Raw genomic sequence first — 15,883 nt, forward strand, 5'->3', positions numbered from 1 at the left:
TGGCAGGAGCAGTATAGACTGTATGTCTCACAGAGTGAAGCAGTGCTCACCAGGTAACAAATTCTTGTTGATCAGCAACAATTTCAACTCCTTTTGACCATAAACCAAGCCTCAATATACATGTCCAGTTCAGTACACAAAGGGCTCTTAACAGTCTTGGGTTCTGGGGACTTTAGAGGCTGGACTATGGGGGTGGGAGTGACAAAGTAGTTCTGCAGAGTGCCTGGGCAGGGGGAGGGATCAGTGGCAGCATCCTGGAGGGTGGCTGGGAGAACATGGGTGGGGGGTGTTTGTACCATGAGCAGCAGCTGTTGAGGGGAAAGCACTCCTTGTTGGGTGGAAGGTTGATCTTTGAGCTGCAGGGCAACTGCTTGCAGAGCGGCTTCGCTGGGGTGAAGCTGATGTTACCTCCCCTATAGGGAAGAGAAGAGAGGGAAGGTCACTGAGAAGCCATTGGAATTAGGACCAGAAGGCTATAGTGTCCTTGGCCTAAGGGAGTTAAGCTCAAGAACTGTCAGGGCACACATTGTAGGGCTTTGTTGATACCCTTCTTCACCCTGGTGCTGGCTTTCAGTCTGGGCTGCTATTTCAAGACTCTGCTCAGGTGATGGAAGTCTGCCCTGCCTCCCCCAGGCACCCCAGGTTTTTGGATTCTGAACACCCTTTGCTTTGCATTGGACTTGATGCTCCCTGCTGGACTGGGAGCCTCGGAAGGAAGGAGGAGGCCTTGCAGCCCCATTGTTTCCCAGGCTTTCTCAGGGAGTGTGTGATGAAGGGATGAGCCTTCAGTTCAGCCCTCAGCCCAAGATGCAGGTCCCTAAAAGCCAGGAAAAGTAGGGGCATGCTCCCATGGGTAACAGACTAAGGAGACAGCAGAACCCATGGGTCTCTTGGTATAAGATGAGAATGATACTGTTCAAAGATTCTGAATATCCGCAAGCCCAGTCACTGACAGTGAGTGTCTGAATGTGGTAGTCTGAGCCCTGGCCCAGTCTCAGCAAAGGGTCTGAGATGGGGAAACCCAGGCATATGACTCCCAGACAAACCAGGAACGTGCTTTTCATGGGGTCTAGGTCTGAACCCTGTTGTGGTTTGTGGGGTAAACAACATTAGATGATGAGTGCTGACCTGACAGTGGGTTCAAGTGCTAACCAGACCCTGCAGTTCAAGTCCATGACCAGGGTTTGTGACCTGGGGCAAGTCACCAGACCTCTCTGTGCCTTAGTTCACCCCTTGGTAAAATGGGCATATTAGTAGGACCTGCATGTAGAGATACAAGCAAGATTAAATAGTGGAAATATGGAAACTTCTTAGACTGGCAGCTGGCCCACAGGCAGATCTTATAACATGGAGCCGTCACTGGTATTCAGTTCCATGGAGGATGCCTGTAACAAGTTGGCTTCTCCCTATGGTCACAGGCAATGACACAAGGAGGGACTCTACTACCTGGTAAAAGCAGTCAGTGTTGGCCAACAACATGCTCTCCACCATGCTCTCCACCAGTCCTGGCATATGAGTGAGCCACACAGGAGAGTCTCAGTGGATAGGGGCAGCCAGCAGACCCCCCCAGGGGGGCGCTCAATAGGGAGGGATGATGGATAGGGGCCAGGAGAACTCTCTGGCTGGCCTCCCTCTATAGCTTCTTTGACTTAAGTTTGGAGGCCCTGGGTCATAAGAAAGTTTCCTGTTATTCTGGAGAGGACATGCATGAAAATGCAGGCATCATGCCCAGAGTCAGCCTGGGAGGCTCATGAGCACCATGTCTCCATGTCTTGGCATCCTCCCTGGCAGATTCCTAGACACAATCTCTGACCCACAGTCCCTGAGTGCAACTGTCAAGTGCAAAGAGCAAAGACCTCCTTGCCCATGGGGAGCATCCCTATGCCCCTGCTTGCCTGGTCCCTAGGCTGATACCACATCAATGGCACCTGATTGCAGCTTTGAACAAAGTCACTAGATACAAGGTATCAAAAGATATACAAAGGTATCCAGTTTGTCCTGAAAAGCAGAAGTGGCTGTGAGGAAGCTCTAGGCATGGAGGTCACCTCGGGAGGGGTAGAGTCCTCTCTGGCTTGAGATGGTCCCAGAGGGCTGTGTCCCCAGGAACACATTGAGGTAGCACTGCAGCCTCTACCTAGGGCAGGGGCCTGGTGGCCTTGTGGTTTGAGGGCAGGAGTGTCACTGCAGATTGCTTTGGAATCTGGAACATGTCTTCCTCTCAATGTGCTGCCTGGGGCCTCCTCATCCCTGTTCTCACACCCACCCCTGCAGGGTTGGGAGCTCCCTCCCTGGGTGGGGCCTAGCGCATCCTGGGGTAAGGACATTTCCTTCAGGCCTCCTCCTCCATGAGGCCCTGGTCCCTCCATGTCACTGGGCCCCAAGGACAATGGAGTTAGCTCAGTCCCTCACTCTGCTGAGCGGACTCATGCAAGGCTCGCAGGAGCCACCAGTATTTCTGGATACTTTTAATAGTGAACAAACCTTGCTCAGAATTTTCCTGTAGATACAAATGTAGGGATCTGAAGGGGTACGTGCACCCCAATGTTTATAGCAGCAATGTCCACAATAGCCAAACTGTGGAAAGAGCCAAGATGTCCATCGACAAATGAATGGATAAAGAAGATGTGGTATATATACACAATGGAATATTATGCAGCCATCAGAAGGAATGAGATCTTGCCATTTGCAATGACGTGGATGGAACTGGAGGGTGTTATGCTGAGTGAAATAAGTCAATCAGAGAAAGACATGTATCATATGACCTCACTGATATGAGGAATTCTTAATCTCAGGAAACAAACTGAGGGTTGCTGGAGTGGTGGGGGTGGGAGGGAGGGGGTGGCTGGGTGATAGACATTGGGGAGGGTATGTGCTATGGTGAGCACTGTGTAGTGTGCAAGACTGTTGAATCACAGATCTGTACCTCTGAAACAAATAATGCAATATATGTTAAGAAAAAAAAGAAGAAGAAGGTAGGAGGGGAAGAATGAAGGGGGGGAAATCGGAGGGGGAGACGAACCATGAGAGATGATGGTCTCTGAAAAACAAACTGAGGGTTCTAGAGGGGAGGAGGGTGGGGGGATGGGTTAGCCTGGTGATGGGTATTGAGGAGGGCACGTTCTGCGTGGAGCACTGGGTATTATGCACAAACAATGGATCATGGAACACTACATTAAAAACTAATGATATAATGTATGGTGATTAACATAACAATAAAAAATTTAAAAAAAAAGAATTTTCCTGTAGAAAATGTTGCACCGGGTATAGGAGAGATTTGTCAGGGATAGGCTTTTCTGGGACAACCATGTGCAACTGAGGTCTCAGTCATCTCCTGTGTGACAATCGTGGACAGTGTGGTCGTCCATGTGGTCGTCGTGGGCACTGTGGTGGTCTGTGTGGTCGTCGTGGGCATGGTGGTCATCTGTTTCGTCGTCGTGGGCGTTGTGGTCGTCTGTGTGGTCGTTGTGGGCATGGTGGTCCTCTGTGTGGTTGTCGTTGGCATTGTGGTCCACCATGTGGTCATTTGTGTGGTTGTCGTGGACACTGTGGTCTTCTCTAGCGGTTCCTTGGGCTTTAATGGGTCTTCCTGCAAAATCCAGACATGTCAGCGACTGGGTGGGCATGAGTGATCTCTTACTGGGGGTACACCCTGGTACCCCACACCAGACCTCCCCATACTCCTGCTCCTCTGGGCCTCAATATTCCCCACCTCCAGGGAGCACTGAGGGGCTGGAGGACAGGGACAGTAACCAGAGAGCCACTGTGGAGCCCGGGGCCACAGAGCACACACTAGCCCTGCTCACAGGCTCTGTCCCAGAGCCCCGACAAGGGAGTGGAATCTCCGTGGTGGCACAAGCCAGTCCTCACTGCATGCCTCAGCTGACATGCTGCACAGCCCTGCCATAAGCCAAGTGGTCTGTTTTCCCAGAGGCAGGGGAGGGAGTGGGGTGAGGATCTGTGTCCAGGAGACAAAGCAGCTGAAGGGGGAGGCAGGCTCAGGGCCCACGGTGGTGTGGCTCCTTCTGAGGTCTTTCTGACGTGTGTCTGCTGAGGCTGGGCTGTCAGTTGGTGGGACTCCTGGTGGGCAAATGGGTGAGGTCAGTCTGCTGATCCAGGGGTGCATGTCCGGGCATAGGTGAAGACACAGTTGGAGGACTGTCTGTCAGCACTGCTGGAACCCTCCCAGGCTGGGACTAGACAATAGGGTGGTGGCAGTTAGGCACAGTTTTCCCTCCTCCCAGGCAGCTGTCTTCCACATCCTGACGCTCACTGTCACCCATCTCATGCTGCCCTGTGCCAGGTGTCCAGGTGACACAGAGCTCTGAGGAAGGGGCACCTGGGAGCAGAACCTTCTTTCTCACCTGTCGTTGAGCTGCCTATCTCTGAGCTGAGCCCCAGGTTCTCCCCATAGCCCTGGCCACTTCCTGACTCACTGCAGGAGAGCAAGGTCCTTCAGAGGTCAGAAAGAGTTAGCAGAGAGGGCAGCTGAGGAGTGTGAGAAAGCAGCAGAGGCAGAGGGGAGGCTGATGCTCTCTGCAAAATGACAGCGGGTGTTCTTCATGTGGGCTGGGTCTCGGGGCCAGTGATGGGCATGTGTGGGTTCAGCTATACCAGCAACTGCATCCATACAGTGGAAACACACCTGGTCCCACCCACCAGAGGCCCTGTGTCCGAGACCTGGATTTGGAGTGTCCCAGTGTCCCAGAGGTCCTGGATTATGGCTCCTAGCACACAGCTCCCCAGCTTTTCCTAGTTGCCTAGCTGGAATACAGGATGGAGCTCTGAGTTCCCTACCACTAGATGTAGGCCAGGGGAGGTGGTGAGTGGGTAGGCAGGTGTCAGAGGCTCAGCACTATTTCTGGAGTCTCCTCAGAGCTAATTGTCCCCTTTCATGTGCCTCCAATGACACTTGGTTCACACAGAGAGCAGAACTTCTGCAGGGCCTGGACAGGTGGCTGCACCATAGGGGATCTTGTGGAAGCACTCCCAGGGCACCTCAGAAGCCTGAGTGTGGGGACAGCTTGCTGATGAAGGGCTGAGGGCCCCAAGCTGGCTGTGAGAAGCTGCCCCAGCTGCCTGTCTGCACGAGCCACTTGCTGGGACTGCCTGGGACATTCTTCCCCTCTTCTGCCTCCCCTGGTGTCTGCTTCTTCCATGAAGTGGTTCTGGTCAGCCCAGGAGGGAGGCTGCAGCCCTACTTTGGCACTCACACAGTCGTTGCCTTGGAAAACCATTTTGCCGAGGAAGCTGTTGCCACCGTTCATGCTGTATCTCACGATGACCTTCTTAAAGCATAGAAAAGGTAGATGGTGATCACCAGTATGCATAGGTACACTTCTTGCACTTGAGTCAGCTATAGTCAATAGTTCTGTTTATTGCAATGGCTTTGGCCATCAGGCATTGGGTCCACAAGTGAGCATACAGTATGGGTAAGGGGGGCTCACCCCAAGCACTACAAGGTCAACTTCTGCAGTGAAGACTGACCAGGCATGAGGAGACTTACATCGGGTCAGATGCCCTCTTGGCCATGGGCTAAGTTTCCAGGGAGCGCAGCTTGGTGTCACCACCCTGACTCTTTGTTTACAGAGTATGTTGACTTAGCTCTGAACAGCTGTCTGGAACAAAGTTACCATCACAGGGTACATCATCTCCCAAATCCTACATTCTTCAGCAGAGCCAGGGATGAGGGAATCCTTGAGTACCTCTGAGGACCACCACCAAGGGCATGTGCTGAGGATGCCTGGAGCCCTCCCTGAATTAGACACGTACTACCCGTAGCTTGGCATCCCATGTTCTGTATACCTCATGGTGGCAAAAATGCCCATCTGGCCCCTGACTTGGGGCACTTACTGTTCGTCTGTCTCAATTATATGTCCAGGGCACATTATATTTCTTCCCGTTACTTCAAGCGCTTTTCTATCTGAGAGATAATCACAATAGAATAATGTCAATGTCATGTCCATTCATCCATCTCTTCCTTTCTGCCAGCCTCTGGCAAGCACAGTTAACACTTTCAAAGATACCAGCTTCTCCTCTCTGCATTCCTCTGAGCCCCTACTGTGCACCAGCTCCTCTAGAATGCTCTGGTTGGAAAGGAAGAGACAGGCTGAGTCCCAGTTCCCAAGGGCCTTACATTTGAGGGACTGGAGGGAAGACAGACATTGAAATAACTAACAAAGAACAAAATAAATGCAGACAGTGAAAAGTGCTGAGACAATAAGAAGCAAGGGGAGGACAGAGAGTGGAAGGGAAAAGACACAGCTTAGGAATGGGGGACCTGTCCTGTCCTTAAGAGATACCATTTCCTTTCACAGAAACAAAAATCTGTATACTTCAGTGACTTCACTGATGTGATGGCTGGGATTTGCTTCAAAGTAATCCACAGTGAAGGCATCAATAAAACCAGATTGTCCAGTGTTGATAATTATTGAAAGTAGGTGAAGCTATGTCAAGTTCATTATATAATTTTTGCTACTTGTCTCTATTGTTGAAAATTTCCATTACAAATAAAGTCTCTTTGAGGAGAGGATCCTAGAGCTGAAACCAGATGGGGGGAAAGCCAGGGAAAGATCCAAGGAAAGAGTGTCTGGCTTCTGCGAGCAGGTGCCAAGGGCCTGGGGCATAACTAGCTGAGCTTGTTGAGGAGAGACGTGAGTGAGGAGAGGTGGGCAGGGCATCGTGGGCCCTGGGAAGGGATATGGGTTTTATCTAAGATGATGAATCTGACAGGGGCCTGGCCAGATCCGGGCAGGTTTTGGACACTGAGGCAACAGTGAACTGGATGTGGAGCAAAAGCAAAGAGGAAGCACAGTTGACAGGCAGGGTTTGGTCACAATAACTGAGTGGATGGTGGTGCCAGTTAGTGAGGTAGCAAAGCCTGAGGAAGGAAGAGGGGCTCTCTTTGTCTTTGTGTTTTTGTGTGTGTGTGGGGGGGGAGGGATCCTGGGAGTTGGCACTCAAGAGGCTCAGAACAGTTCTGTCTCTTGCAGCTGGGGGACCAAACTCTTCCATACCCCTAACTTTGGTCACAAGCCAGGACTATTCCCTACAGAATGGCTCATTTCCATGTGAACCAGCCCTGGCCCTAACTCAACAGGTCACATTAACTCTGAGCTCCTGAGCTGTCTGACCCCTCCACTGGGCTGATAATGAAAGCTAGCCACCACATATGGTTTCGGGAAAGGCAGCTGTGTCTGAGAGGTAGGATGATTGGGGATAGTGACGAAAAAAATCCCCAAGAAATACAATTTACTTTCCCGTAGGTTGTTTATACTCCAGAGCAGAGAGGAGCTGATGGCAGGTAGCTGCACACTGAGGGCCCAGAAGCTTGCTGAAGTGGAAAGGAGTTTTCAAGCCACTATTAACTGATTAAACTGAATACTTAATTTATTTATTTAAACTAGTAAAAATTTCTTAAAACATAAAAACATTACACACTAAAGACAGAAAACATAAAACACATAGCAACGCCGATTTTAAAATTTTCTATATGCTTCTCTGTATTTTCTAAAATGTTTTCCCAGACGTTTAAATCTAAAGATTAGAAGAAAATCAAATCACTTCCCATCCATCAGTGCATCAGAGGTCTTGGCAATAAAAAGAAAAAATCCTGCTAGGCCACTTGAGACCAGCCACTGAATGCATGCAGAGTGGCCATCAGCCGAAATGCACAGGAGTATGTGTTGGATTCTGCCATGTGAGGCCCTGGCACCAGTCCACACTGAAGAGAAACACTGGTGATCCCCAGGGTGCGAACCGACAGAGTCATAGGGCACAGAGGAAGTATCTGAGCACATTGCCTAGGAGACAGGTTGTGTCTAGCGCTCCTTGTGAATGTCATCTCAGCAAGGCAAGGCCCAGACTAGGCAATCGGATCACGTCTGTCTGCTTTCCAGCTCTTCCTACAGCAGCTCCTGGCCTTGGGCAAACTTATTATTACCCCTGTGCCTCATTCGAGAGCTATACTAAGAAATAACAATAGATCTGTTTTGAGAACTTGGGGACATGGCATATGCAAGGCCCTTAGCACATGACCTGATATAGTAAGTGCTCCATGAACACTGTTCTCCATATAAAGGCTTCCTCAGTCCCTAAGCCACTCCTGAGGAAGTACTGAGCAAGGAAAATCTAATCCCCCAAGGCCATCTACACACTGCAGCTGTGGGAATGTAGCCACAACAGTGCCCTGTACTGTTCTGTGTGCCCACGGGAAAGAAGCAGAGAGACTAGAGATGCCCTGGGGGAGAGGATTTGCTATGGATTGACCAGATGGCCCTGGAGGAAGACGTTACTGAACATACTATAATCAGGTCAAATGACAGCATCAGGGGGCTAACTGGGAGTGCCGAGGAGGACACAGAAAGTCCTCCTGTCCCCCAGAGCTCTGGGGAGGATCACACCCACCTCAGCACTGAGGGCACATCTGCCTGCCCACCCGTGCACTTCCTCAGGCCACTCGGCCATATGGAGGTACACCTGAGCCCGAGTGTTTCCCAAATATTGGCTTGCATAGGCAATATGGCTTAGTTAGCTCAACTATCATATTAGTCCCATTTTACAGTAGAGGCCGAGAACAGAATCCTCATTTGGTGAAGGTCACACATGTGACATGTGCCTGTGCCAGGATCCCAGGGCCTGGGTCTGGCAGGTGGCACCCTCTCTCCATCCTAGGTGCACATACCCTTCCGGGAAGCTACCAGTGCACCTGGCCCAGACTCAGAGCCTGAGGGCTGCCTCATTTCCACCAGCAGTCTCCAGGGATTTGGGTCCTTGTGGCTCAAGGCAAGTGAGTGCTTAGCCAAGGGAGGGAGAATGCGACTCTGGGGCAGACCCAGCACCCAGAGCCGTTAGGGGTAAAGCCCTGCTCCGACAGGCTCTGGTGCTTTGGGGGTTGATCCCAGCTTCCAGCCAGGTCTCTCCTTCCCCTTGTCCACACAGATCTATCCTCACAGTGTCCACAGTGCATGGTCAGCAAGGGCTTTGAAGGCCTGGCTGGCTGAGGGGAAGGCAGCCTGAGGTGGGGAATCTGTCCTTGGAGGCACCGAGGGGACTACTTACTGGGGAACCTCTTGCTGCCCACAAAATATTGGCAGACAAATTTCTCCTTGTTACTTGGATCTGGGACAGGTCTCAAAAATTCCACATCGTAGTATTCTGCAAAGGCAATATCCGAAGGTCTGTGTGAGGCAGAGCTGAGAGCTACTTTCCCTCCTATCTGCTAGTTATAACAGTTCACACCAAAACCCCATTCTCAGGAACTCCTTCTGAGGAAAGCAACTTTGCTGCTCCCTCTGCTCCAGCACCTCTCACCCAATTCCTCCAACAGTAACAAGCACACGAAGAAAATGAAGCCAAGGACAGACTAACGTCAGCTTATGGGAGCTGCATTTCCTACAGAGGGGGCCACTGCATTGCAGCGGTCGGTGGCATGAGGACCCGTAGCCCCCGGCAGAGAGACCGGTCCTTCTGGATGGAGGACTTTCCTTCTGGAGGAGATGTTGTACAGCAGGCCTCCTGGGGCTCTAGAGAGAGGAGCTGGAAAGGCAGGCAGCTGCCTGACCAACGTTTCACCTGTGTCCTCTTCATGCTGCAATTCTACTTCTGGGATTGACCCAGGGAATCCTGACCCATGCTCACAGAGAGTGAGCCTCACGGTGCTCACAGCCTGCTGTAGCCACATGTTAGGAACAACCAGAATATTGACCAGGGAGACGAGTGAAAGAAATTTCCTCCATGTGTAGAATGGAATATATGCTCATGGTTGGAAAACGTTACGTACTGCATGCTCCCATTAATGTAAAACATCCTTGAAAAGCATATTTAGATAGCTGTGTACAGATACATGATCAGCCATCTACGGGAGTTATCTGTGGGAGAGAGATGAATGGGACAAATGGTAACTTTATCATAGTGGAGTAGAGGGACAGTAGCTAACAGACTGGCTGCAGGCATGTCTCTGCACTGCACAGCGTTCCTTCTGCAGGCTCCTCCTGCCCAGCACAGCCTGCACGCACTCCACTCAGAGGGTCTACCTGACACCCTGCCCACTGGATCTTAGAGGAAAGCCCTCCTTTGCCCTGAGTCCTACTATGTGCCACCATGGATGTGCCCTGTCTGTTCTTTGCAGACACTCACTCTGGGTCCATCACATACAGGAACAAGAATGACAAGGTGCCAGCAACATCCTGCCTCAGTGGGCGAGAAAGCCCCAAGCATACCCACAAACACACAGAAAGGATGAATCTGCAAACCACTGAGCCTAGTACATCAACCAAACAGCGCTCATATCACACGAGTCCGTTACGGGGATGTTTTTACACAGCAAACTAGCCTATGGAAGGAAAATCAGAATATTAACTGCCTTCAGGTGGCAGGAGAAAGATTTTCTGAACAAGGGTCTAGCACGGATTTTTCTGGAAACCAGTGTAGTGGTCTGTGTTTTCACAGGGGTTGGAGTCACACATGTGTTGTGTACTTTTGTCAGAACTCATGAAATGATACACTTTTGTCATATTTCAGAAAAACAACTTAATAAATATTGGTCCCTAGTTTAAGATATGCAGATGAAGGGGTTTTAGTGAAATAGACTAATACCTATAATTTGCTTTACAATGCAACAAAATTAAGGATGGATTCATGGACAGAGAGGGAGAGAGAGAGTAGAGCAAGTGCACTAGATAGATCAATGTTAGAAACCATGGTCAGATACTAAATATTAACTGCAAAATCCAGGTAGTGGAGACAAGGCTGTTCATTGTACAGTTATTTCCACTTTGCTATAGGTTTGGAAATTTCCTTCACAAAAGGCTGGGAAAATATCAAAGAACAGGATGATAAAAATAAACTGTGACACAGCTAAGCCGAAGTCATGGCGCATACAAAGTGACAGGTGACTAACGAGAGGGACAGACCAAGGGCTGTGGGAATCCAAAGGGGCCAGTGAACCAGGGAAGGGGCAAGAGGGAGACTCCTGGGAGTGAGGCCTCAAAGGAGAGGTGGGCTGGACCCTGGAAAGGGAGGGGCTTGCAGGAAGTCCAGTGCCTTCTCCCCCTCCCCCCAGCCTTAGAGCTGAGGGAAGACCTGGCCAGCCCTGTGGGGGGCTAGGGGCCTCACGCTCGCAGGCCAGGCTGGGGTTCGGGCAGGGGCCTGCTCTGTGCCCTCGGGCCCTCGGGCAGAGGCTGTGCAGAAGAGGCCAGCCTGAGCCACAGAGGTGAAGGGGCTGTGAGTCTCATGCTCACCCCTTGTCTGCTTTTCTAGGTGCCCTGGCCCTGGGATTTTCTCACCATGCAAGGACCAGACACTCACACAAGTCACACTAACACCGAACACACACTCAGTCGCACTAAGACAGGGCTGGAGGGCACTGAGCAGAGAATGGGCTGGAGCTTAGGCAGAGAGGCAGGAAGGCCCGCAGAGGCCTCTGCCTCACCCTGGAGAGCACCCCGAGAGGCTGAAAAGGCCCAGTCTCATGCTCATCCCCTATCTGCTTCCCAAGGCTCCCTGACCCACTGATTTATTTCGAATGACAGCCTGATGAAATGCGTCTTTCTATTTCATTTGGGGTCCAGGTTCCTGCCTTGAGCTTGGCCTCCAAGTGACTGTCACATTGTGGCAGCTTCCTCAAGAGGGCAACAACTGAAAAGGTCAGAGCAGGAAATGCTGAGTGAAGCTGTCAGCGGGTGGGTGGCAGGCACCTGTAAGCCCTGCCTGGCCGCCATGGGGGAGGCACGATGACTGACATCTGCACCTGCAGTTTGACATGCTGTTGCGACACCATGGCCTGTGCGTGTCCAGGGGGCATAATCAGAGAAATGAAGCTGTCAGGTTGGCCACACGGCTCGGTGCTTTAAACCAGAAGCAGGACAAGAGCCTATTTGTGTGGGGGTCTGTTGCCCACCTCTAGTCTTGCACTGCAGGTCGGTGCAGAAGACAGGAGGAATCAGAGAGCTGTGGCCCACAGCTGGTTCAGCTGGAGATGCTTTTCATCCTTGATGATTTCGCCACGCCCTCCACACATGGTCTCAGCAGTGGGGCGGGGGACACCATGGTGATGGGAATATTAGTACCACTACTCCTGCTTAGGGTTGACCAGCTTCTAGATCCTGTGCCAGTCCTTGTAAAATCCCCCAGCCTTACCTCTCACATCTGCTAGTGGGTGTTGTTATTTCTACTTCTTGGAGACAAGAGGGGAGCTCACACATGTTTGGTAGTTTGCTCCAGGTTGCATGTCTGTGGGCAGCACAGCCAGATGTGAACACAGTTCTGTCTTACCCCATGGTCTGTTGCACTATGGCCCTACAGTTAAGAGCACAGAGGCCAGACCCAGCCTCTGGGTCTGCATCTGGCTGATCCAGCTGAGTGCTGTTAGCAGTGGAAGAAATGTGCTTTATCCATTCACCTCCGCTGTACCAATCCCCATGATAAGATATATAAGCCAGCACACACAGAGCCCATTATAAAGAGGGGTTTCTGTCACAAAAGTCACTGCATAGGAGTCCTCACCAGACTGACACAGGGACCCCTGGAGGGTGAGAGGTCACCCTTGTGAAGTTCCAGATGTCAGGGAGAGGAGTTCCCCATATAACCAGTGGATGAGATGTTAGTTGTATTTGTATTAGCGCCTTTTGTCTGGCTATGTTCCTAGTATGATGCTGGCCATTGAACTGTGTCCAGTGTTTTAGTCATCCATGGAGATAATCATGTTTCTCTTCTACACGTTGCTGATGTGGTAAGTTACACTGATATTTTAAATACTGAATCACACTTGTATTGTAGGAGTGGTCCCTAATTAGTCTTGATGTCCTGTCTCTTTATATATTCTCAAATTTCATTTTACAGTGTTCTGTTGAAGGTTATTAAATATATTTTTTCCTTGTTATGTATTAAACTTTTGGCTTTGAGATTTAAAAAGTAATGACACAGATCTTATTGTGGTCATCATTTCACGATATATCCATGTCAAGTCATTATATGGAATACATTAAACTTATACACAGGTGTATGTCAATTATATCTCCATAATAATGGGGAAACGGTCATTAAGCACATCATGACACCACAACCCTTGACATGCACACTGCAGTCAATCATAGCTGTACTTATATGCCCCATGCACACTCATATGTCCAAAATGTTTCTGTACAACCATGTTACATGCACATACCATACTCTGAAACACACACACACTACCCACATGCCAAATATTCACACACCTCACATCACACACACACACTCACACACACATACACACAGAGCACGTTCTGTCTAGAACAGTGACTATAGCTCTTACCTCTTACACAGACAAAATAACTCTCCCCAGCCATGACTTCATGACAGGAATTTACCACCAGCTAGAATAGAGAGCGGGGGGCAGGTCAGGAATAGTGAATGGGAGGGACATGGTGAGAAGCCACCCCATTCCCCTTCTCACATTTATCCCACACTCACCAAGTTAACAATGTCTTCCAGGGACTTGAATCCATTGTCTATACCATACATTTGATCCTTTCTTTCTACGATGTCATTCAGCTACAAGAGAGAAGAGGTGCCTTGGGCCCATGGCCAGGAGTTGAGGACACAGAAGTCCCCATCCCAGGAGACAGTCTCTTCCCTCATGCCATGTTGGACTCCAAGGCCCAGACCTTAGCATTGGCCAGCAGCCCACCCTTAGGGAAGGGAAAGCCCTTCCAGCTGCACCTCTGGTGGCAGGTTTTACACACTTGTCATTCATTTCTGGAGTGGCTATATGCTGTCCAGACACTACAGGTGAGTTAGAGGAGCAAACTTAGGAAAGCTGCCTGTGAATGCTTTCCCCATCTAGGCTCACAAGGGGCACCTGGTTACCTGTTCTGAATTACCTGATCTTTCCTATAGTCTTGTACACCCACGCAATAAACTTTGGCACCCATATCTTGAGCCTTCTCAGCCTAAGAGAAAGAACCCTTTGAGTATAAACTACCAAATACATGGTACAAAATGTTGGTAACAATGGGTTGGACTCGCTTTGGACTTAGTCTCCTGAAATGCCTTTGGTGTCAGTGGTCCTGTGGTCAGAGCAATAATCAGACTGGCATTGTTGCCTGTAGGGGAAATAGGGAGTGACCCCATTGATAAAGGCACACAAAATGACTCTCTTTGCAGGCTGCTGGGGCCACAACACTGCTCCCCGTACCTCCTTCTCCAGGGGAAAAGTGCCCAGACCTCAGCGCCTGCCATCATGAGCACCTGGAGGACTAGCAGGTCAGTTCTGGAGGGAGAAGGAGCCTTAGCCAGGATGTTAGATGAAGATGGTTTTGGGTAGAGCATAGCCTTTTCCAGTGCTGGAGACACAGGCACAGGATGACATCAGCCAAAGGGAAGGAACAGAAGGGAAAGGAGCCAGGGCCAGAAATGTGATGGAGACAAAGTGGGCAGCAAGGGGTAAATCCAGCACTTTTTTCTGAAAACGGAATCTTGTCTTCTCTAGGTCCCTTGGCTTTTCTGTTTTCTTGCTCAGGCAGCCCAAGCGTAGGTCAAGCACCTCTCAGTTACCAAGAACCTAGAAGGTCCATGCATGGCCCCATGTTGTTCTGAGACACATCACTGGGGGTGGTTTCATCCTCACTGCACAGAGGAGGGACCCGTGGCCCAGAGAGGTCAGCACCTTGCTCCAAGAGTCCATGCTAGGAAGGGGCCAATGAGGGTCTGCACTAGACCTCCCTGAGGCTCAGGCCTGGCTCTGTCCCCACACCTGCCCACAGTGAAGTCACCAGGCAGCTTACCCCGAGTTTGCTTGTTGAATCTGCTCATTTGCCTGCAAGGAAATGAAGGAATGTTGGGGGAGGGCAGTGAGGGGACCCAGGAATACTCTAAGAACCCCATAACGCAGAAGTCCTCAGAGCTCTAGATTCAGTACATTTTTAAATCCTTCATGCATATTTGTGGCTCCAGTAGGCTTTATATTCTTAAGTCTGCTAAGACTATTATGTATTTTGTTTCTAAAAAAAAATCAGAAAAGAGGTTGAGGTATAATTTGGGGTTGATATTAAAACTAGCTCTAGTATTATGCTGAATGAAATAAGTCAATCAGAGAAAGACATGTATCATATGATCTCACTGATATGAGGAATTCTTAATCTAAGGAAACAAACTGAGGGTTGCTGCAGTGGTGGGGGGGTGGGAGGGATGGGGTGGCTGGGTGACAGACACTGGGGAGGGTATGTGCTATGGTGAACGCTGTGAATTGTATAAGACTGATGAATCACAGACCTGTACCTCTGAAACAAATAATACATTATATGTTAAAAAAAAAAAGAAGATAGCAGGAAGGGAAAAATGAAGGGGGGCAAATTAGAGGGGGAGATGAACCATGAGAGACTGTGGACACTGAGAAACAAACTGAGGGTTCTAGAGGGGAGGGGGGTGGGGGAATGGGTTAGCCTGGTGATGGGTATTAAAGAGGGCACGTTCTGCATGGAGCACTGGATGTTACATGCAAATAATGAATCATGGAACACTACATCAAAACTAATGATGTAATATATGGTGATTAACATAATAAAATAAAAAAATGGCATCATACTAGAGAAAAAAAGAAAAAGTAGCTCCAGTCCTGGAGCCACTGTGCAGTGTGTAGACCTGTCTGGCTGGGACAGGACACTTGTGACCTTCTGCCCTCTGTGCTTGATAGTGACAGGCCTCACTCAGGCCTCCTCTGTCCCCCATCGGGTGAGCATAGGGTGGGAGATGCTGCTTTGCTGGTCCCATGGGTATGGCCTGGCTTTCTCATCACTGTCTCAGGGCCCCAAGACCCTGCCTTGACCATCCACGGTGAACATGGGGCACACCCGTGGATGTACCACTGTGAATCCCCACTCACAATGTGACTGGCAGGGCTGCTAGAAGC

General features: G+C 50.1%; 1 protein-coding gene across 4 annotated transcripts in view; it reads right to left on the minus strand.

The window, feature by feature from the left end:
- The window catches only part of LOC113922723 (anthrax toxin receptor 2-like), a 35,484-nt gene that overhangs the window by 2,488 nt on the left and 17,113 nt on the right, over positions 1-15,883 (minus strand). Inside the window, exons 2-7 of one of the 4 annotated variants that reach the window (XM_027594952.2) lie at positions 14,760-14,791; positions 13,857-13,925; positions 13,447-13,527; positions 13,289-13,349; positions 5,851-5,920; positions 297-413 (exon numbers count right to left, since the gene is read on the minus strand). In XM_027594952.2, coding sequence (XP_027450753.2) covers positions 297-413; positions 5,851-5,920; positions 13,289-13,349; positions 13,447-13,527; positions 13,857-13,907 — 380 coding nt within the window. In that variant the 5' untranslated portion in view covers positions 13,908-13,925; positions 14,760-14,791. The remainder of the gene's footprint in view (positions 1-296; positions 414-5,850; positions 5,921-13,288; positions 13,350-13,446; positions 13,528-13,856; positions 13,926-14,759; positions 14,792-15,883) is intronic. The other 3 variants (XM_027594964.2, XR_003520056.2, XM_027594958.2) reach the window with 3 other exon arrangements.

Source organism: Zalophus californianus, chromosome 15 (assembly GCF_009762305.2).
Source record: "Zalophus californianus isolate mZalCal1 chromosome 15, mZalCal1.pri.v2, whole genome shotgun sequence".
Lineage (NCBI taxonomy): Eukaryota > Metazoa > Chordata > Mammalia > Carnivora > Otariidae > Zalophus > Zalophus californianus.